Below are 24839 nucleotides of genomic sequence, written 5' to 3'. Positions count from 1 at the left end.
TTCGAGGGCACACTCTCACCCCCACCCTAAACTAAACCTGTTAGCCAATCCCTCCTCTCGCCCTCCCAATGGGAAATATTAAACTTACTCTGAGGATAAGGGCCTAGTGGTGTCTCCACGCTACGGAGAAGGTCTGTGGAGCTTTACAGCGCACGGTTCACGGCCGGCAGCGCTGGCTCTTAGCCAGTGTAGGGTTTAAGACCACAGGTCGATGAGAAGTGCACCCTGACCAAATGGATTTCCCTGTATTTGAGGAGGAGGCTTTTGAACCGGACTTTATCGGCCCACCGCAGGCCCCGACGGGAGGTTCGCCTTGAAAGGAGACGTTGCTTGAGGGAAGGAGGTCCCGTCGGGGACAGGAACTCCTCCAGCCTCGGATCTCCAGGGACATCCACAGCTGATTACACACAAAGTTTTACATACTTGTGAACCTTTGTGGGGTTGTTTATTGGTGCGTGTGGATTTCTGACTGATTTCTTCTGCTGAATTCAGATTATTTCTCGCATCGTGAGAAGGGAAGCTGTTTGATTTAAGCCAATTATGTTTTACGTACTTCAAAATGTAACACTAACTTGGGATTTCTAAAATTAAAATTGACTACTCAACATAGGGATGGGCTGCGTGACCAAAATCTTATACCAAAGTGTCAGTCATTTTATATAAGTCAACCTTTCACAATCACTGTAAAAAAAGTTTTTTTCAAAGTTGTAAATACAACAAAGTTTAGTGCAAGTTTTAAGTTAAGTTTTTATACTTCAAAATTTCACATTTAAATCAATGTTTATTTCCACTTCTTTGTAATAGTTTGTAAAATTACTAGCAATTTCTGAGCGAAAACTGATGGGACAATTTTGTTTTTTTTCCCCAGTGTATTTTTTTTCCTGGAAAAAGGGAGTTTATATATTTAAAAAGTTGTTTATATATTAAATAAACATGTTCTAAAGCCTTTTTGATAATCCAGTGTATAACTGTCAAAAAAAACAAAACAAAACAAAAAAAAAACTTTTATTTGTTAGTTTTTTATTTGGAACTTTATAGGCACTAATTCAGTGATTCTCAACTGATTTTTGACTGATTTCATTCTTAATTTTCACATTGGACATTAATATGTGACCCTGGACCACAAAACCAGTCTTAAGGAGCACGGATATATTTGTAGCAATAGCCAACAATACATTGTATGGGTCAAAATTAATATATATATATATATATATATATATATATATATATATATTTATGCCAAAAATGATTAGGATATTAAGTAAACATGTTTCATTTAGATTTTTTGTAAATGTCCTACAGTAAATATATAAAAATGTAATTTTTGATTAGCAATATGAATCGCTAAGAACTTAATTTGGAGAACTTTAAAGGCGATTTTCTTAATATTTAGATTTTTTTGCACCCTCAGATTCCAGATTTTCAAATAGTTGTATCTTGCCCCGATATTGTCATATCTTACCATCATATCTTATTTACTGAGCTTTCAGATGATGTATAAACATAAACATAAACGTAGGTATTTTAAAGAAAGTTTCGACTGTTTCAACAGCTTTCATACAGTGACAGACAATGGGTTCCAAAACAATATTGGACACCTCTGAGTTCTCATTTTTGCAAGAACTATTCCTTTAAGTGGTTATCCCACATAGCACTAGAATTGCTTAGCGTATAAATGAGCAATATCACACTTGTAGCCGTGTGATATAGCTGTAGGAATGAGGCCGCCGTGTGTAAATACATAAACAACGGAGTGTCTTTAAAAACCCTCTTTTGTGCAAATTACTTTATTCCGCCACGGATTTAAATCTCAAGCTGACAGCCGAACTTGAATTATATCTTATGTTTAACCACTATAGAGACATCAGCAGCAAATTCCAGAAGATCTTGCCAAGGTAAGGCTGCTTTCGGCGGGTTCATGAGCACTGAACAGCCGCTGATTCCCTGGAGCTCACATCTCCAAAAAACGTAGAAGGACATTCTCACCTAAAAAAACCCTTAAAACTACATTCGTGACACAAAAACAATATTATTCTTAAAATTATAGTGGATTTGGCCATCCGCCATGACACCTGCTGTAAGAAATACTGAAAGCAGAGTGATACAAACAGTGAAACAGTTAAGGTTCTGTTATCACTAGAATATCACACTCGTATTAGCCTCAAATCTTATCAGATAAGAGGACCAGAAAGAACTGTTGTATAAAACTAAACAAAACACTTGAATTAAATAAAACTTGCGAATGTGCCTTGAAAACTGACAAGGAAGAGAAGAAATTGTTATTTTTGTTTTCTTTGCATACAAAAAGTATTCTCTCAGCTTTATAACATTACAGTTGAACCACTGATGTCACATGGACTATTTTAACAACGTCCCTACTACCTTTCTGGGCCTTGAAAGTGTCAGTTGTGCTGCTGTCTATGCAGGGTCAGAAAGCTCTCCGATTTCATCAAAAATATCTTAATTTGTGATCCGAAGAAGAACAAAGGTCTAACGGGTTTGGAACGACGTAAGGGTGAGTAATTAATGACAGAATTTTTATTTTTGGATGAACTAACCCTTTAAAGAGGTCAATGGATGCCCATTTTCTACAAGTTGACATGATTCTTTAGAGTCTTAATGAGAGCTCTATAAGATACTTTGGTTACAATTTCTCTGCTGTAGGTGAAGCTGGATCACGAATGAATTGCGGAAACATAGACGCATTTATGTAGATCGCCGGACACATTTCCTTAAAAAAACGAAAGTAAAGTTAATCCTTTGTGTCTTCAGCTGCTCAGATGTCAGGAGTAAACGATGACTGCTATGTTCATTACTACATCCAACAACAAAACTTGTCTTCCCCTGCATCAGAATCAAAACAATGGTGGTAGTGTTTACAGCTCATTCAGGGCGGGTCTAAGGTAAGACGGTCATGTCAATCAACTATCGTGGGAGTGACCTTGGTCTGTGTGATGTCACACCGACAAGAAGCAGAGAATGGCCTGATTTGAAAAAGGGGATATTACCACTGGGTGGATTTTTATCATTATAGGGTGGTTGTGTACACACATTTATGTTCAAACAACATGTAAAAGTTGCAACTGATGGCCCTTTTAAAGCTGATTATAAATATCTATTTGAATGTAATTTTCAAGTTTCAGAGAATTAAAATGTCTTTCCCTATTCAATTACACAGGAACAGTAATTGTGTGCCATTTACCTACATAGAAAACATCTGCCCGGGGGCTTTACTTAAGATGGCTGCCGAGTGACCCGATCTGGTCGCTGCAAACTGCTCTCAAAATGATCAGCATGCTTACATTTCATTTGTACAGAGAGTTCAAAAAAGGGCCAATAAATACAGAACACGCACATTCAACACACAAGTGCGGCACTGATCTCAGCCTCTAGTCAGTTCAACTCCTTTGTGTTGGCTTGCAATCACACCCGACTCTAATCACACAGCTCAAACACACAGCTGCCTCTGAGACTGTACATCACAATAAAGTAATAGCACTTCCTCCGAGAGCCCCAGTTAACCTTGAGCCTGAGCTGTGCGAGGGAGAGATTAGTGGCGTGTTTATTGAGAACGGAATAGGAGAAGAGAGAAAAATTAAGTTAGAATATGCAACACACATAAAAATTAAAGCCTTGTGTTATGGCTACCCACACAACTTCAAGCACAATAAAAAACACAAAGATGGCGTGTCTCAAAGGAATATGATTTATACCTGAGACTCAGGTACAAAATGAACACCCCAACAAATGCCACATGTAATTTAAAAACTGGCTTTGGTGAGTAGATTAAAAATCATTTGCCAGGGATACATGTAGTGATTCAACTGAAAATAATAAGGGCTATCAAACGATTAATCACGATTAATCGCATACAAAATAAAAGTTTGACTTTGCCTAATAAACGTGTGTACTGTGTGTAATTATTATGTATATATAAATACACACAAATTAATGTATATACTTAAGATAAATATATATTTCTTGAATATATACATGAATGTGTTTGTATTTATACATAATTACACACAGTACACATACATATACTAGGCAAAGTCTTTTATTTTGTATGTGATTAATCGCGATTGATCGTTTGACAGCCCACATTTTAAATACACATTAAACAAGTAAACAATTAATTATTATAAAATGACTGTATTTATTACACATTTAAAGAATATTAATACTTTTATTCAGAAAGGACACATTAAATTAACCAAAAGTGACAGTAAAGACACTTCTTAAAGATTTGTATGGTTTCTTTGTTGTTTCAAATTTTCTATTCATCAAAAGATACTGAAAAAACAAACATATATCCTCATTTTTAATAATTCATTCATTTAACAGACACTTTTTCCTGAAAGACACTTATATCCTGAAAAAAAAAAATCTATATAAACCGCTTTACGGCTGGCAAATGTGCTTGCTTCACTTGCTATGGCAGGTGTGGAAAAAAGTTAATTTGGACTCTGCCTGAAGGGGAAAAGGAGAGAAAGCAAGAGAGAAAATAGACTACTGAAAAGGTGTGAGAGACAAAGGAGGAGTCATTTTTGGCTGAGAAAAAGCAATTGTGTTGGAAAGAGTATCAAATAATGAAAGGCGCAGGAGTCGAGTGCCAAATAAACGCTCTGCAATTTACTCTTAATGGAAAGCAAAATCTGAGTGCGTCGAAATCTTGATGAAAGAGATCTCCTCCATTAATAAACATGCGGCTCCTGCGCTGCATATTTCAGCCTTTGTGTTCGGGCACTCTGGGATCATTGAATGATCTGAGCGAGCGGTAAAGTGAATGCCAGTCTGTGTGACTCCGTACAGTATGCGTGTGCATGTGAGAGTGGCTCAGCGGGTCTATGTTAATCTGGGTGTTGTATAAAGCGAGATAATGTCAGTGCACATTGTCCTGTAGAGGCATCTGACAACATAGGTGAGGGTCTAATACTCCAAGTGATTTCTGAAGTGTGTACCAGACATTTACATAATATTGTGTACTACGTATATGTGTGTGTGTGTGTGCAGACAAACTCTTTGGAACTGACCCCTCACACAAACACACACACCAGCTGTTCACTAAGCCCTGCTTGACTCCAGATGCTGCTCTTATACAACTTCATTTTGTAATTGGTCAGCACTAAAAACGGAGCGTGCGCTCGTGGGTCGACATGCACACACGCACGTCTGCATTTCTAGCATGGTGGGCACTTTCCATTGACCTATGCTTTGTTCAAATGATATTTTCTACCTCCTAAAACTCTGACACAAACTTTTCTGCATTAAGACATTATTTACTATGTTAATAAGCCATTTACCTCATGGGGGCCATTGGCTGGAGGTAATTTCAGGTTTTACTATTCTTATGGGGGCTTTTAGTGTAGTCCACATAATATAAGCAAAACTGGATCTACAGACACACACACATACAGACAAAACAAGGTGCATTCTATCTGTAAAACTACATGTTTTGACATAGTATGACTAAATTTAGACAATAGTCTCAGATTATGCAGGTATGATTATGTTTAAAGCACATTATTATCAGACCGATATCGGAATTGGCCGATACTGACATTAAATGTAAATATCGGCATCGGTCCGATATAAAAAAAATTATGCTGATATGCATTGCCAATAAGAGGAATAACTTTTATGTGCTCAGGGTGTGTTAGCGATTAATTATGTCAGCATTGTGACTCATTCTTGAAGCAAAGTTTTGTCTGAATGATGATTAGATTTACTGTTTTGGATCGCTGCATTTAATCCAAGAATGCACATATAGAATGATGTGTTCGCTGTGTGATAGAGTAAACAGTAAAAGCACGTGCAGTGGCATCAGCGGCAGCGCTGTTGGCCTACTTCTAATAAAATAAAAGTAAAATAAACAAATAACATTTAGACGGTTTCTGATTAAATAAAGCAGTAATTGATGTCATAAAATCAGTATATTTTGATTTAAAGGTCAGAAGCTATAGCTTACATAGAGAAAAAAAAAAAAAAAAAATCACAAACATGACACGTATAAATTAAATTCATTAATGTATAAAATGTTATATTTTTAAACAAATTGTGAGCACTAAATATTTGGAAAATTTTTACAACTCTGCTTTAGACCTTCTACAAATTTTAAATCTTAAAATAAAATTTAAGGTTACCACTGCAAAAAAAAGCAGTGATTAATATATAATTTATTTATAGTTATTTTCAAAGCTATAAATGTACTGCAACTAGTTTATTTAATTCTAACAAATATGTTATTGTTAAAAACTAACCCAAATTAAAAATAGTTTGCTCATAATTTTCGCACAGGAGAGACTTGGCATGGTTTCCTAACAAAATTAAATATATCTGTCGGCGCTGATAACCTTGTGGTTAGTGCGCCGACATATAGCACATCTGTGTTCACGGCGACCCGAGTTCGATTCCAGTCTCGAGGTCCTTTGCCGATCCCGCTCCCCTCTCTCTGTCCAGTACTTTCCTGTCATCTCTCTACTGTCCTGTCCATTAAAGCCACAAAAAATCTCCAAAAAATAAATCTTAAAAAAAAAAAAAACGAAAGGAAATATATCGGTATCGGCATCGGCTAACAACCAAAATGAGTTGAAAAATATTGGCATTTCAGATATCGCAAAAATCTAATATCGGCATCCTTAGTTTAAAAGGACAGTTCACTCAAAAATTAAAATTCTGTTATTAATTTCTCACCTTCATGTCGTTGCAAACAAGTAAGACCATTGTTTATCTTTGAACAGAAATTAAGATATTTTTGATGAAGTCTGAGTCTTTTTGACCTTGCATAGACAGCAACGCACAACTTTGCGCACAAAAAGTATTCTCGTAGTTTCATAAAATCACGGTTGAACCACTGATGTCAAAGTAACTATTTTACGATGAACTTACTACTACCATTCTGGGCCTTAAAAATGGTAGCTCTCTATGCAGGGTCAGAATGCTTTCAGATTTCATCAAAAATATCTTAATTTGTGTTCCGAAGATGAGCAAAGGTCTTACGTGTTTGGTACAACATGAGGGAGAGTAATTAATGACAGAATTTTTTTGGACTATCCCTTAAACATCAGTCATTTCTGTTATGGGCCCACACAACACACCAAAAATCAGAAATATCAAAAATATTTTTGAAACATTTGGTCAAGAAGCATAAAAAGTCTCTCTCTCTCTCTCTCTCTCTCTCTCTATATATATATATAAAGTTCCTTTATTATTATTATTATTATTATTATTATTATTATTATTATTATGACATCATTAATTTCTGTTATGAGCACAATTCTGGCCTTTTTTTTTTTTTTTACCCATAACCCTGTTCACTGAATTCTGTGACTATAGCAAAGGGGTCTTTGAGAATTTCACTGTATTCAGACACCAATTTCTCTCTTTATTGTGGCATAACATAGCAGAAAAATGGCAATTTCACCTAAAAGAAATGACTATAACTTGCAATTACGTGCAGAACATTTAGTCTTCGACTTTAAAAGAGAAAAAAACAAACATAAACATAAACCACTATCAGTGGATTTGTAATTGTGTAGTTTCTGTTGTTCAGCCCTAAGCCACAATAAAAGGACCATCTCAAATAATAGGGGAAAAAAGGTAAATGTAGTGTATCTTTTGATAATACTCATGTGTACCATTATAAATCCACAAAAAAATAAAAATAATAATAATAAAAGAAAAGCATTAACACTGACCACCGTTGCCGAACTTATTAAAGAGGACAGGAAAGTCGTTTAATCCCACATGGTATGGAAAGACATCAACGACATGAGGATGCAATGAAACTGAGAAGCACTAAGATGAATAAGCTGCTTTGTCACAACCTCATTTGGCTCGAAAAACGGACTATTTCACTCAAATCAAATGGAGATGAGTGAAAACATCTGCTGCAGTATTACTGAGAGAGGATGGTGTCCTCAAATACTGTCTCTACCAACATTAGGACCACGACAAACACTCAGAGACAAAAAAAAAAATGTCTACATAACACTGAATAATGCGAAAGCTGCAATTTGGGATCATATGACATCAGATGACATATAAAGACAGGGAAAAAAGCTGCGCTAAGATTTGTTTTACAGTGTTACACAACTGTCTCTTACTAAACAGGTTTTATCCTCTCTGATGCACTTTATCTGTAAATACAGGGAATGATACTAGGAAAACACTAGTGTAAATATTTCATGAAGAATGTACCTGGGAGGCTGGTGGACATGTTGACCTGCGTGTAGAATCTTTTGTTGGGGAGTAACTCCGAGACGCCGTTCCGGGCCTCCACGCTGAAGGAGTAGTTGGAGTTAGGCAGCAGGTTGACTACGGTGACTGTGCGCTCCGTCAGGCCGCTCTGCTGTGGTACGAAGCCCACGCTGGCTCCGCAGGGTTCACACTGCACCTGTGGGGCCCGCGGGGGGCCGACGCATCGCCGACAGCCTATGCTGTAGGTGAGATCCCCTCGGCCGCCTGAGTCATTCGGAGCGGCCCACTCCAGAATAAGCGTCGACTGTTTGAGGGTGTGGACCAGATCACGAGGCGGAGAGGGGGGACCTGTATGCAAAAACAAATACATACATAAACAAATGAAGCTTGTAATGCTTGATTAAAACACAAAGTATTGAAGTGTTCAATACCACCGCCACCAAAAAAAAAGAAAAAAAGAAAAACATTCAAAAGCATTAAATAAATGTCATCTGAACATACTCTAATTAACATGATGATAATTACCCCTCAATGAACTGTAATTCTTTTTAATAATTTAACCCAATTAGCTACAACTGGGTAAAGCTTAACAGAGCTTGAGGCTTAAAATCACTTGAGAGCAAATGAACACAGGCCATGGAAGACAGTCAAAGAGAGATCAGGGAGTATTGAGGGCACTGGCGGAGACGAACACAGCTCTCATGCACTAGCAAAAACTCCATTCATACAAATACAGGCAGAGGGAAAGCTGCTCCATGTAAATGTGCCGACACATAACCTGAACGAATCTGTGGCAGGAATTAAAATTAAAAAATTAAAAATATAATTTGTTTTAACTGTGTTGTAATAACAACCACAACAACAACAACAACAACAACAGTTATTATTATTAAGGATTTTCATTTTGTAATCACTTGGTCATAGACTAAATCACGCAGTGAAAGCATGTTCGTTTTTTTTTAATCAATCAATGTCAAAGTTTTGCGCGAATCTCTGATGAAAACACACCTTCTGGGTGTGTTCTTGTGATATACTCGATGTCAAATCACATTTTGTTTAAAAAACAACTACGATATTATCATAGATGATAGCCTATAATCACACACCCCTAACTACTACTACTAAAAATGATAATAATGCATGCATTTTCCCATTATTACTCTTATTATTAAGCCGCTTGTAAGCTAAAAGCATAAAACAAGGTAAAATACAAAATTAATGTGTCTGAGAAACTTTGTTAAAAATGTTAATTTAATTTAAAATAGCTAAAAATAAATTCAAACAATTGCTTAACAACTAACATTAATATTTTTATCTTCTATCATAACATAGCACTCTTTGCTTTGCTTGGATTCATATCCAAAGAATTCCTCCATTTCCAGCCATATTATGAAAAAGTGTGTAAATTTCAAAAGGATACACAATTTACACAATAACACTGGAAAAAAAAAAATAGAAATTCAACTTGAACACAGAAATACACAGCAGTACCAATAACTGTGTTTTAAAATGGGTTTTGTAATAGCCTATAAAAAGCATTTGATTTCATGGTAAGATCGAGGACCTTAAAGCGGCTGTACAGAACTGAATGGCTTGCTGCAATGGCATTCACACCTACTTCCCCCCAGAAGCTGCAACTGATTTATGGTGAATCATGTGGACAGAATGAATGAGAGGCTCTTATCTAATAGAGAAAAAGAGAGAGAAGAGAGAGAGAGAGGGAGAGAAAGAAAGTGATAAAAGAGGGGCGGAGGAGGAGGAGGAAAGAGATCAGATGCGTTAATTGCTGCTGTCCTGTAGCGCGAGACTGTTCTGTTGACTCTGGGTGGAGCGGGTCGAGACTGGAGCCCTGCGTCTCTAATGCCGTTTGTCAGACAAGAATCTGTCAGCAGCAGGAAGCCATTTAAATGTCACCAGGGCTTTAAGCTGCCCATCATCAGCTCAGGCCAAGAGCACTACAGGTGCCTCCCGCTGCCCTTAGACACACAAACACAGACACACTATGAAGATGGACTCAATATGCTGCAAGGAGTTTGCTTTTTTTCCATTTCTTGACAGGATGGTCTTTCTGCAAAACGGTCAGCTCAAAAATAATAAATAAACACATCAAATAGGCACTGAAATCAAAAAACATCTTTATTTACATCCACCATCAAGTGTTTTATATATTACAGTTGGGGTCAAAAGTTTACATATACCTTGAAGAATCTGCAAAATGTTAATTTTATCACAAAAATAAAAGTGATCATACAAAATACATGTATATATATTTTAATGTAGTAGCCGAATTATATATTTTACATAAAAGATGTTTACATATAGTCCACAAGAGGAAATAAGTTGAATTTATAAAAATGACCCCTTTCAAACTTTTACATACACTTGATTCTTAATACTGTGTTGTTACCTGAATGATCCACAGCTGTTTTTTTGTTGTTGATTGTTTGTATATTGATTGTTGTTTATGAGTCCCTTGTTTGTCCTGAAACTGGCCGCTGTACTTCAAAAATCCTTTTTGTCCCACAAATTCTTTGGGTTTTTTAGCATTTCCGTGCATTTGAACCCTTTCCAACAATGACTGTATTTTTTTAAGGTCCATCTTTTTTACACTGAGGACAACTGAGGGACTCATATGCAACTATTACAGAAGATTCAAATGCTCGCTGATGCTTCAGTAGGAAACACGATGCATTAGGAGCGGATGGTGAAAACTTTTAAACAGAATGTGTACATTTTTCTTATTTTGCCTTAATACTATATTTTTTCATTTAGTACTGCCCTTCAGAAGCTACAGAAGATACTTACATGTTTTCTAGAAGACAAAACAAGTCCAATTATAATAATAATAAATAAATATATAAATAATAGTAATAATAAATTTACCATGATTTTCAAATTCAAAAAAATTTCAGCCCCGCTTTGTTTTACCTTCTGAAGCATCAGTGAGCATTTGAACCTTCTGTAATAGTTGCATATGAGTCCCTCAGTTGTCCTCAGTGTAAAAAAGATGGACCTTAAAATCATACAGTCAATGTTTGAAAGGTTTCAAATGCACGAAAATGCTGAAAAACCAAAGAATTTGTGGGACAAAAAGGATTTTTTCCTGAAGAACAGCAGCCAGTTTAACTGTTAAGGACAAACAAGGGACTCATAAACAACAATCAATAAACAAACCGTCAAAAAAAAAAAAATTGGATTCAGGTAACAACACAGTAATAAGAATCAAGCATATGTAAACTTTTGAAAGGGGTCAATTTTTATAAATTCAACTATTATTTTCTCTTGTGGATTCTATGTAAACTAAGTACCAGTACTAAAAAAAAAAAAAACAACAACATGCATTTTGTATGATCCCTCTTATTTTGGTAAAATAAACAACATTTTGCAGATTCTGCAAGGTGTATGTAAACTTTTGACCTCAATTGTATATTATTATATTGTATTATATTATATTATTTAAAATTATTTTACATTGCAAATTTGCTTGCAATTTCTTTCATTTATCTTCCAATAAATTCCACCTAAGGACTCTGAATTCATCTGAATGAACTGTGGGAACCAAGTAAAAGTATGAAACATTATTAATCAAAAGCGGGTCATAACTGATGCTACACAGCATTCCTGAGCGCCTGATTGCTTCCTTGTAGATGCATTTGTTAAGTTTTAATTTTGAAATCTAGGCTTCCAGAGCCTCTTGTCTCCAATACAGCAGATGAGAATGAAATTGTAATGCAAACGCTCAAGCGTGAGTGTGTGTGTATGGAATAATTTAGATGTGTGCAAGAAGCGTTGTTTTATTAAAGGCTCTGAAGGCTTATGCAACGGGGTCCACGTGTGGCCATGAGCGGTGGGGAACAGCTGCAGTCAGGATACATCCGCCACAAGACAGGACACACACACACCCACACAGAGCAGTGCTTTTTCACTTATGTTAGCACATACACACACCTACACACAGGCACATTACCAAAACAGAACAGCATATGAAATACACACAGAAGAGTAATGGATCCATATCATGTCAGCTCCTTTCAATTCTTTGTCGTCTTTAGTCATTATAGACATTTCTCTTTCTCTCTCTCTTACACACACAATAATAAACTGGTGGCATCTGCTCATAAGACTGACTGTAGAATCAATACTATAATTAACACAATCACAGAGTCTTTCTCTCCCTCATACAACAGCAGCCTAATCAATACAGTAATTAACAGTGTAAATAAAAGTCATAAGCACTCAGAGACTCATTCAGCCCAGAATAAAGGGCTGGTCACACAAGAATTGAAAGGTTAAGTGTGTGATTTCTGTGCCACTAAACAGAATCGCAAAAATAACGATTGTTTTGGAAATGGTTTTCACTCCCACGTCAGCCACTGGTCAGCAAACAGATAGTCCCTCCTTAAACTCACACCATTAGTTGAGACAACGCTGCTTTTTTGGAGCAATTTTCAGTGAAATCAACCTATGTTTGGATTATAGTTGGTTAATAATGGCTAATAAAGTAATTAATATTAAGCTAGGAAAGAAAATGATCACCCAAAAATGAAAATTCTGTCATTAATTACTCACTCGCATGTCGTTCCAAACCCGCAAGACTTTCGTTCATCTTCAGAACACAAATTAAGATATTTTTTAGGAAATCTGAGAGCTTTTTGACCCTGCATAAACAGCAATGCAACTACCACGTTCAAGGCCCAGAAAGTTAGTAAGGACATTGTTAAAATAGTCCATATGAGAACAGTGGTTCAACCACAATGTTCTGACGCTACAAGAATACTTTTTGTGCGCAAAGAAAACTAAAATAACTCCATTCAACGTGTTGAACGAAGGATCCCTTTAAAAATAAGGTCTTGCAGGATTAGGCCAATATCTGTTGTATTAATACTAATAAACAGTCAATATGCATGCTAATAAGCAGCTAGTTAACAGTGAGAATTGGTCCCTAAACTAAATTGCTACCATATATCAACTAACTGTACAAACAACAAACATAGCATCCCTGTTGGCAGCGCTAAACCCCGCTGTAAACAAAATTAAACCAGGAATCAACAGGATTGGATTGTACAAACACGAGAACACACATAAATAAATACCTGTGCACAAATAAGTACACATCCAATGCACACACAAGCTTTCACCCCACACAGAAGTGGACTGTCTTACGTGTACATGGTGCGGATGGCGGATCCAGTGGAGTTCTGAAGTGGTCGTCCTCGCACACACACAGCACAGAGCCCTCTTCTTCAGCCTTGCTGTTAGCCGGACACGGGAAACACTCTTGCTGGCGTGACGACATCTTGTAGGTGCCCGGGGGACAGGCTGGCAAAAGAGAGAACACACAGCAAAGAATCCATTACAGACTCTGAGACAACAAAACCTGTAGCTTCTAGCGGTAGAATTAAATACAAGCCTGAAAAATGGCATTACTTACAACCTGAGACCAGAAAAGAGCACATGGCTTTAGACCTTGTTAGCCAACATAAAAGATCCACTTGGGAGTATTATATGCTGCTTGAAGAGGGGGGAAAAAAACCTCACATGCCACTGTGCCTCCGGAATAAAATCCTTTGAAACTAATGAGGTTCATATTACACATGATTAAGGGGCTATTTGTTGCCTGTACAAGCAATAAGTGATGGAAGCTCACATTTGGAAAGTAACTGCTGTGAACGTGAACAACAACTGCAAGAGGGGACAGAGCACTTGTGCAATGATTTGCAGTGTTCAATATGGGGGCTGCAGGAAAGAAAAGAAAGTCCTGCATCTTAATGGTATTCTCAATCTCAGCTTCTTGTGATGAGTGGGGCGCAGGTGTCGCTCATTATCATTATACTCCACCGGCCTCGTTCCGTTTCCACAGCTCTCGGCTCCGCCCCACTCGTCACACTTCTCAGTCGAAATTATAGTGGACTTTAATGGGGATCAATGGGTTGAAGGTCCAAATTGCAGTTTCAATGCAGCTTCAAAGGGCTCTACACAATCCCAGCCGAGAAATAATGGTCTTATCTAGGGAAACAATCGGTCATTTTCTTAAAAAAACAAACAAAACAAAATGTATATACTTCTCAACCATGAATGCTCATCTTGCACTAGCTCGACTTCACGCATTACATAATCATGTTGGAAAGGTCAAGCATGACGTAGGTGGAAGTACCGACCCAGTGTTTACAAAGCAAACATGCAAAGAAAGTCAAATGCCTTTTACAAAAAAAAAAAAAAAAAAAAAAAAAAGTGAACCAACGATGTTGGACGATTTTGAAGTTGGAGGAGAAAATGTGATGGAGTTTTTCGCCCTAGCCTACCTTCTTGAACCAGAGTACACAGATGAAGAACTAACCTTACGTGACCTTTCCAACATGATTACTTTATGCGTGAAGTGGCGGATACGCATTGCAGAGCTAGTGCAAGATGAGCATTTGTGGTTAAAAAAGTATATATATTTTTTATTTTTTAGAAAATCACCAAGCGTTTTGCTAGACAAGACCCTTATTCCTCGTCTGGGATCATTTAGAGCCCACTGAAGCTGCATTGAAACTGCATTTTGGAAGTTCAAACTCATGGGCACCATAGAAGTCCACTATATGGAGAGAAATCCTGAAATGTTTTCCTCAAAAAACAACTTCTTTACGACTAAAGAAAGAAATACATGAAAGACCCTTATTCTTAAGATGTGATCGTGTAGAGCCCTTGAAACCACAATTTAGACCTTCAACCCATTGATCCTTCAACCCATTGTTTTCCTCAAAAAAAAATTCTTTTCAACTGACAGACATGAACAACTTGGATGACTTAGGGGTGAGTAAATTACTCAGGAAATTTTAAATTGCATCTATATCGCCAGAGTTCATTGCTAAGATGGCCACGAAGTGAACTAATTTGCTTTAAAGAAACTTGACAAACCTCTAGATGATGAGTATTGTGCCTACATTTATACACACTTTTACTCAACCCCATCCATCCATTTTTCTGTACCCCAAATTTTGGTTTATTAAACAATCATTCGTGTTTACATTTACACGTTTAGCATACGTTTTTATCTAAAGCAGCTTACAAATGGGAACACATCACTTAATCATTGTCTTAACGCATTGCCAGGGTCATTAAAAACAATGAATACACACATGGATACACAGAGACGCACACATGCACAAAATGACCCAGGCACACACATACGGTCCTGTTTTCCAGCAAGGCAAGCAAAATCAAACAGACAATGGGAACACACACCAAAACAAGTGATATGGCATATAAATCTATTCATACAGAACACATACATGGGTACAAATCAAAACGCAAGCGCATCTTAGTATGATAATGTATGAAATGTGAAAGCAAAGCTCACCAATCTCATGCCTTGTCAGATTAATTCCTGCAAACAGCACTAATAAAAATGACTGCAGATTTCATGGTATCAAACCTGTGTTTGTATGCCACTGTTTGTTTTGCTGCTGTCTTTACAACCTGACTTTAAACTGCAATGCACTTTACCACTGCCGGGAGGACTGTGGCAAAAACAGACAGCCGACTGAAGGCGGCTAAAGCCAAACACACTGAAGGGAATGAGATTACAACCCATATCTGCTGACATTACATAGAAATTCCCAGGGATCCTATTTTTTTTTCTAATTCCACAACAGACCAGCTGGCTACATATGGATCAATTTATCTAATGTGGCATCAGCAGGGGTTGCTTCACAGAAACCAATGAGATGATTGGCTCTATAGTGCCACAAGGAACTATAATGCAGATCGAGCAAAAAGTCGCGCCAGGGGTCCAGGTTGCATAGACTCCAGCATAAAGGTAAATGCCAAATATCTACAGGGAAAGGAGGCCTGTGGGAGCAGGCTTTCAGAATTACACTTTTGGATGTAGGAGGTATAGCATATACAAGCAATTTTTAGGCCTAATTTTATGCCTCATTTTATCACCTAAAATTACGCACAATTTATAGTCTAATGGAGAACAAACAAATCATTTAAATTTGTTCATTTACCAAGCACTTTTATCCAAAGTGACTCACAAATGAGGGTAATAGAAACAGAAGCAATTAATTCAAGAGAGTACACAGCATAGGTAGTGCGACCATACCAAATTTCCATAAGAAAGAGTTTAATACAAAAAGACTACTTGGTAAGTGCAGTTTTTTAGATAATTAAGGAAAGAAGGATTGCGAGGCGAGGAAAAACAACACTGGAAATAAAATATCACTGACGCTCTGTGACAATGATCTGGTTTTGTATGAGCAATCAGAGCACCCAGCTCTTTCAAACACACATCAATAAATCATAAAGAACATAACACAGTAAACGTGAGCAATGAATTGTTTCAATGGTGCTCTGACAGGAGGTATTAATGAATATTAATAAGTCCAAAAAGACGTTTGCTTTGCTCTCCTTCTCTCGTCTCGACACAAATGGCCTTCATTATTTTCGGGCCATAATTCCATGCCGTCTTATTTCCAAATGTCAGGCTAGATTTGCAAGCAGCTGTCAGGGAATCAATAATTCATGTCATCATATTCAGATCACTGCCTCAATGCTGCTAATTCCAATTTATGAAGAATCCCTTGCGAATGGAATAAATCCACATAAATGAAGGAGTGAAAGGTCTATTTTAAAGGTCCTGCCTATCATGCGCTCTTCACGCTCCTGTGACAATTTAGACCATTGGGCTTAAAAGGGCTATAATATCCTGTTCAAGTTGCACAGGTAACTGACATTCGGTTTTTCTGTGCATTTTGCAGCAGTGATTATAGTGACATTGATATGGCCTTTGCATTAATCAGACCCCAAAAAGCTATTTTTCGCAAATCTCAAATGTCATAAGCAATCACCTTCAGTGGTCTGGCATCAGCAGCAAAATCAAATATACTTGGGAACAGAAATCTAGAGAGATTTATGTGTGGGCTTTCTACTTACTCAGGTAAGTAACCACCTACTGTAGCAATCACCCAAAATACCCTACCAACGTGCTAAAAGTAGTGCTGGGGGATATACCGCTTCAAACTGTAAACAGGGTTAAATTATGCATATGTTTTTTTTTAAAACGGCATACGCAACGTAGACAGCATCATGAATTGAGAAGAGATCCTTGTTAACTGAATACACTTCTAACTAACCCTGACAGCACACATACATCACAGAGACGTCTATCTGACGTCTGCATTTACATCTGGAAGACATATTTTTGAAAGTGTCTGCTATGGGATGTCTATGAGACATTTCCTATCAGATGTCAAATAGACGTCTATTAGATGTCTTTAGGATGTTTATAATTTAGAATGTTTGTAAAACAGACATAAATGTATCTCTGAGGGGAACTGTCTTCAGAAAAGTTTAGATGGTATTTACGTTTTATCATACCTCCATATAATACATATTAATGCAGTATTTAAAAGCACAGCACTGCTTTGTTTGCAGCAGTAACCAAGGAAATGCTATATTGCCACTGTTCCATAAGCGCCACCTGCTGACAAAGAGTGAATTTGTGTCTCATTCAGTACATCTGCCGTTTCTGTTTCGTTCAGAGGTTTTATGTAGTATAATTTCACAAAGCAAAGTCTGACCATTTTGTTTTTGCTTCAAATTTAGAAATGATATCTAGAAATTATATCTAGTTTATGTAAAAAACTGCTAGAGATAGCAGTTAGATAGACAAAGATAACATACTCACCCCGTTGTCATCCAAGATGTTCATGTCTTTCTTTCTTTAGTCGTAAAGAAATTATGTCTTTTGAGGAAAACATTTCAGGATTTCTCTCCATATAGTGGACTTCTATGGTGCCCACAAACTTCCAAAATGCAGTTTCAATGGAGCTTCAGTGGTCTCTAAATGATCCCAGACGAGGAATAAGGGTCTTATATAGCAAAACGATCAGTCATTTTCTGCCAAAAAAAAAAAAAAAAAAAAAAAAAAGTATATACTTTTTAACCTCAAATGCTCATCTTATCTAGCTCTGCGTAACTGCGTGTGCATTCCGGTTCAATACAGTTAGGCTATGTTGAAAAACTCCCATCTCATTTTCTCCTCCAATTTCAAAATCATCCTACATCGTTGCAGAAGTGAACGCGCAAAGACAGTGATGTAGGACGATTTTGAATTTAGGGGAGAAAAAGAGATTGGAGTTTTTCGACACCCTAACTGTCTTGCACGGGACTGCACAGTGTATGCATGTGCATAGCAGAGCTAGACAAGAGGAGCATTTGAAATAAAAAAGTATATAAATTAATTTTTTTTTTAAGAAAATGAATGATTGTTTCGCTAGGTAAGACCCTTATTTCCTCATCTGGGATCGTTTAGAGCCCTTTGAAGCTGGACTGAAACTACATTTTGTAAGTTTAAACTTGCGGGCACCTTAGAAGTCGACTATATGGTTTTTTCCTCAAAAAACAATTTCTTTACGATTGAAGAAAGAAAGACATGAACATCTTGGATGACAATAGGGTGAGTACATTATCTGTAAATTTTTGTTCTGGAAGTGAACTATTTTAAAATGCAGTGGTTCTGTGACTGTTTCATGCATTCCAATTTGTATAATATATATAATTTAGAGTAATAACCACTCACATTTTCCTCAGAAAAATTGAGTTATGGTTAACATGATGGCCATAAATCACTCAAACTGGTCCATTTAAGTAGGATTTGGAGAGAGACAAAGGAGGCACCCTTAGGGTGTCAAGACTGGACAGATTCTTTCTCTGCATGTCCATCACATTCATTCTGATATCTTAGATCCTCTTAACACACCTCACCGTTTTTCTTCACTCTTCTTTTATTTCCATTGTATCCTACTCTTATCCTCTTTCTCAGCCTCTCACTTTCTCCCCCAAATCCCTCCTCTCACACTCTCAAATTCAATGCCGCTTATCTCTCCCAACAGAACAATAGAAAAACCATGGACAAGAGTCAGAATTAGAGGACATTACACTGCTCGGCCCTAATCCTAATCAGGCCAAGAATGATCCGAGCTCTGCCTCATGGGGCTCGCATCCCAGCCATGGATTCCTACGCCACCACTGATCAATCCTCATCAATGCAGCTCTGGTATTAAAACAGAAATCTGCTATGAAGTCAATGACCAACCTCCTTCGCTCACCATCTAGGACTTTCACACCCTTCCTGTGTAAAAGAATTCTGTCAACCCATGTTGGTTTGCACACTCACTTGATCTACTGGTCTTGCACTCCCTTGCTTCCCCAATGAACCACGTTAGGTCACCCACCTCTAGAGGCTTATGACATCATCAAAAGCGTCCAAGCAGCTAATGTTGGGGCTTTGTTTGCTTCCTGTCACCTCTGATGGATGGTTTTCATTTAGCCAAGTCCGGAGGAGATTTGTAAATGTCCAAAGCTGAGCCCAAGCCCAAGGCCCTGATGGAGAGGCACAGGGGCTGAGCAGATCCGAGAGGAGTCAGGCATCGCTACATGTGTGCACGATGCTCCTGTCACGTAAACTTGAGCATTCAGGTCATTGCGTTAACAAATTATAGTCCACTTCAACTCACACGTGCACATGTGTAATTTCTCATGGAAGAGCCTGGGGATCATTGTAACACAGGTACAGTAGAACTACATAAAAGAGGACAGAAAATGAGAAAATGAGAAGGGAGGAAAGATGGGCAGAAGATAGGAAGGAAAGGTCAAAGACAGAAGAAAAGGAAACAAAAAGAGAAAAAGAAATAAGAAAAGATGAGAGGATGCGAACAAAGGAAGAGGAAAAAGATGTAAGGAATTAGGGATTGGTCGATATACCGCTTAAAACGATTAATATGCCAACCGGTAGAGATTTTGGACTATCGTCTCGTTGCTGTGCTACGCGGTCACAAAAACGTATCGTTTCCTTGTGTTTTCAAGCATTGCAGGTTAAAAACTAGTGATGCTAAGCTGATTAAATGCAAGCAGTAGCAAAAGAGAACTCATTTTAAATGCACACACTGTCTGAGAGACTGTTTTTGAGCTCTGTCAGAAAGGTACGTGAAGACTGTGTTCATAGAGCATGGGAGAATTGAACACAGTTATTTTTTCCACTTTATAGACCCTGAACAGTTAAATACACAAACTTATGTGTACAAATACCAATCTCTGCAAGTATCCTTGTAAACACAGTAATTTAGGTCTTAAGTGAAAGCAAACAACTGAGAAAGAAAACACATGTGTAACAGTATATTGGATCCGGGCAGTTCTGTTATTTATGTTAATCAAACAACAAAAGACAAAAAAAAATCTTTTATTGCTTTTAACTAAACGTAACCCTCAACCACAAAACCAGGCGTAAGTAGCACGGGTATATTTGTGGCAATAGCCAACAATCCATCGTTTGGGTCAAAATTATCGATTTTTCTTCTATGCCAAAAATCATTAGGATATTAAGATCATGTTCCTTGAGAATATTTTGTAAATTTCCTATCGTAAATATATCCAAACTTAATTTCTAAATAGTAATATGCATTGCTAAGAACTTCATTTGGACAACTTTAAAGGCGATTTTCTCAATATTTAGATTTTTTTGCACCCTCAGATTCCAGATTTTCAAATAGTTGTATCCCGGCCAAATATTGTCCTATCCTCACAAACCAAACCATATCAATGAAAAGCTTATTTATTCAGATGATGTATGAAACTTAATTTAAAAAAACTGACCCTTATGACTGACCCAGTGAGCTTGAGTTTTTTTGTTTTTAATTTAGACTAGTATTATTTTTTGTGATACTGACACTGGTGATAAGAATTCTGGAAAATGTGCGATCTTTTTTAAAGCAAAAATAACTATACTGTGATATACATTGTTACCGTGAAGTAAAATTACTACATTGTGATAAAAGATTTTGGTCATATTACCCACTCCATATAAGGAAGGAAAAAGAAAAAGAAAGTTAAAATGTTGGAAGGAGGACAAGAAAAAGGAAAATAGGACAAGTGAGTGGTAAGTAGGGGGCAATGAACAAATGAAGGGGAACAGAGGAAAGCAAGAGGAAAACTTGGAAGGAAGGAATAGGAAAAGAAGGGCAAGTAGAGAAGGATGGCAGGCAGAAAGAAAAAGCACTGAAATAGAGTAAAAAAGAGAAGTAAGCAAGGAAGGAAAGATGGAAGGAAGGAAGAGGAAAAAGGGAAAGGAAAATCTAGTGCGCCAATGCAACATTAAATAAGTGTACTAATGTGTTCACGTGTTCCTGTGAGAGTGCGACAGAACTGACTTGTCTGTATCACTTTTGCTTCTTGCAGACAGCAGGGTAGCGTTTCACAGTGGGGAGACGGCACTTGTGAAATTGATTTCCTGTAGGCTTTCGGTGACATTACCCCTGTCCCCTCAAACCCCAATCTCAACATGCCCATATCCACGTCTGCCTGATCTGAAAAAGCAAGCTATCAGTTTTCCCTCATTAGGCCGGGAGAGAGGGATGAGATCAGAAAGCAGAAAGGAAAGGAGAGAGAGTCCTGTCCATTTGCATTCCAAACCCATCAGGCTGGTGTCAATGGTTATGTTTGCATCTGAATGTCAAAGCAATTTCAGGTGCAGCACTCAAGAAATTGAGAGAGATGGAAAAGAGAAAAAAAAAAAGTAAAACCTCGTTTCTGAATCACTGAAGGGTGTCCGACTGATGAGGATGCTGGGTTTGGAGAATGAGAGCGGGCTAGCGAATGAGATGCAGGCAAATTTGCAACATCTCTCAGAAATATCTAAGCACGACAGGTTGGGCACATTTGGAGCCTCAAACAAACACCACTCCTTATTGTTAGCTCAGGTAATGGATCCTTCTTTTTTTCATTTTCCCCTTTTGCTTCTAGGGCGCAAGGCTCAGCTTGAACATTGAGTGATAAAGCAAAGTGGAAAATAAGTCATCCTTCAAAGTTTTGCAGACGCAAAAGACTCAGCAAGCCTTACAAACAAATTGCTGTAAAATGTATAAACATATGCTTCTGAACAAGCTAGTCAGCAGCAAAGCCGACAATTTAATTATAATACAAAAGATGAGAGGCGTGTTTGTTGATTGATTTCCATTTTTTGAAGTCAGACGGATGTCTGGAGGCTGGTCACATTTACATGATCAATGGTGTAGAGGTCAAGAATGATAACAGATATTTCTGCCAAGTACCACAGCACAATTACGCCACGCAGAATAATCAAAGTGTGCATATTGGAAGAGGGATGTTGAAATGAAAGCAAGGAAGGAAGGATATGAGGCAAACCAAGATGCATGGACAAATGGACATTTATGCGAAAACCCATTGACCTCCACCCAAAGCTAGAAGTTTGACATCTGACCTTAGTGCCAAAGACGGGAAAAGAAATAGAAAAAGAGAGGAGAATAAAAGAAAAAGGTGAAGGACAGATGGAAGGAAGGGAAAGAAGGGGAAAGTATAGACCAGGAGTGGCCTGGAGAACCAATTTCCTGCCAAGTTTTTTAGGATTAGTTCACTTCCAGAATATTTTTTTTTTTTTTTGATAATTTACTTATCCCTATGTCATTCAAGATGTTCATGTCTTTCTTTCTTTAGTTGAAAAGAAAGGTTTTTGAGGAAAACATTCCAGGATGCCAACAGGATGAAGGTCCAAACTGCGGTTTCAATGGAGCTTCAATGGGCTCTACAAGATCCCAGCTGAGGAATAAGAGTCTTATCGAGCGAAACAATGTCATTTAAAAAAATAAATAAATACATAAATAAATAAAAACGTATATACTTTTTAAACCACAAATGCTTGCACTAGCTCAACTTCTCCCATTACATAGTTACGTTGGAAAGGTCACACATGACCAGTGTTGGGCACATTACTTTAAAAAAGTAATTTGTTATAGGTACTAGTCACTTCTCACATATAGTAACTGAGTTAGTAACTGAGTTACATCATTTTAAAAGTAACTATTTACCAGGGAAAGTAACTATTGTGTTACTTTAAAAAAATAAATAAATATATAAATGAAAAATAAAATAAATCTAGTATGTCAAACAACTTGGATTCCTCAATATTAAATATATTAAAAGAATGAAATTTAAATGAAATGAATGAATAATGATTTTAGTTTACTCTCCAGATATAAAGCTTGGCACAGGTTTTTAAATATCTGAATGTACACTTAGCATCAGTCAGTCAAGCATTATAATATGACATTACGATAATTTAGCATTAAACTTTAGTAATTAGAACTTTAGAATAACCATGTATAAATGCATATTTGTCATATTGACTAAACTTAGGACTGGTGGTGGTGCTTAAGATATTGTTTGTAATTTAGTGTTTCTATTGAAAAAAAAAAGTGAAAAAAACTAAAAATAACACTCAAAAGAAAACAAAACTAATATGAATTCTACTACTAATAACAATATAGAACGCACTAAGGATTAATGAGCTGCTGGGTTCATGAATATTAATCATGTTGTCTGCATTCGCTCAAACTGATTTGCTGAAATCAAAACTGGGCGATAATAGGCCAGCCAATGAGATTGCCGATTGTGCATTAGTTCCGCCTACTACTGGAGAAACCAGCAGTTCTTAAAAGCTGAAGAATTCCAAAGGAACTGACAGTAAAATACAGCAAAGAATATCGTTTACATGTAGCGCGTCCATTCAGATGAACTGAAAAATAAAATTATAATAATATAATAATTTATAGTAACACCGCATTTTATTGTTAGTAATGGTAACAGGGAGTGACCTTTCCAATGTGATTACATAATGCGTGAAGTGATAGATGCACAGAGCTAATGCAAGATGAACATTTGTGGTTAAAAAGTATATACATTATATACTTTTGACCGATCGTTTAGCTACATACTGTAAGCCTCTTATTCCTCAGCTGGGATCATGTAGAGCCCATCGAAGCTGCATTGAAACCGCCACTTGGACCTTCAACCCGTTGATCCCCACTGAAGTCCACTCTATTTAAAGAAAAATCCTGGAATGTTTTCCTCATTTTTGATGACATAGGGTGAGTAAATTATGAAATTTTTATTCTCAAAGTGAAGTGACCCTTTAAATCCTAATTGAACACACTTAACTCAACTAATCAGGGTCTTCAGGATTTCTATAAACTTCCAAGCAAGTGTTATGGGGCAGGTTGAAGCTGAAGTCTGCAAGACATTGGCCCTCCAAGAGCAGGACTAGACCATGTCAAGATACATGGAATAAAGTAACATTTATAAAAAAGATTCTGTGATCTTAAGGAAGGAAGGGATTGAGGGGGAGGTACTGGCCATGCCAAGATACACGAAAAAAGGTTATGAAAAGATCTAGTGACCCTAACCCAAAACTCTAGCACCTTTGACCTTAGTGCCTAAGAGTCGTTAATACAATTGGCGAAGGAAATGACAGGGTGGTCTACGTTTGGAAATCGAAGGGAGTAAAACGGTTGGGAAGACATGGATCTATACATGACAGGATCGATGGCAAGGGTAGGTGGACACTAGTACTGTAGGTCTGTAAGGGATTTAAAGGTCACAGTGACCCTCGTTGAGAAATGAGTGGCTCAGCTGAAGATAAATGGATGTACAGGGCAGGAAAGCCATGAAGGGTAATTAACAGTCACCCTGAAGGATCTTGACGGGGAAAAAGCAAAGCGTCAGCATGCATACACGCTCATAAAGTGACAGAAAGAACACACATAATGTCAAATAAAGTTAAATTTGCATCACACTTGCACGGA

General features: G+C 37.3%; 1 protein-coding gene across 3 annotated transcripts in view; it reads right to left on the bottom strand.

Annotated features, from left to right (window-relative positions):
• The window catches only part of LOC127182042 (ephrin type-A receptor 7), a 172467-nt gene that overhangs the window by 59047 nt on the left and 88581 nt on the right, over positions 1-24839 (bottom strand). For all 3 annotated transcript variants that reach the window (XR_007829843.1, XM_051137136.1, XM_051137137.1), the window contains exons 4-5: positions 13363-13518; positions 8200-8547 (exon numbers count right to left, since the gene is read on the bottom strand). Coding sequence is in view for 2 of the 3 variants with exons in the window: in XM_051137136.1 (XP_050993093.1) it covers positions 8200-8547; positions 13363-13518 (504 nt within the window). In the remaining variant the exon portion in view is untranslated. The remainder of the gene's footprint in view (positions 1-8199; positions 8548-13362; positions 13519-24839) is intronic.

Source organism: Labeo rohita, chromosome 19, assembly GCF_022985175.1.
Source record: "Labeo rohita strain BAU-BD-2019 chromosome 19, IGBB_LRoh.1.0, whole genome shotgun sequence".
NCBI classification, from domain to species: domain Eukaryota; kingdom Metazoa; phylum Chordata; class Actinopteri; order Cypriniformes; family Cyprinidae; genus Labeo; species Labeo rohita.
The sequence above is the reverse complement of the archived record's forward strand: the minus strand, read 5'-3'. Positions and strand labels throughout refer to the sequence as shown.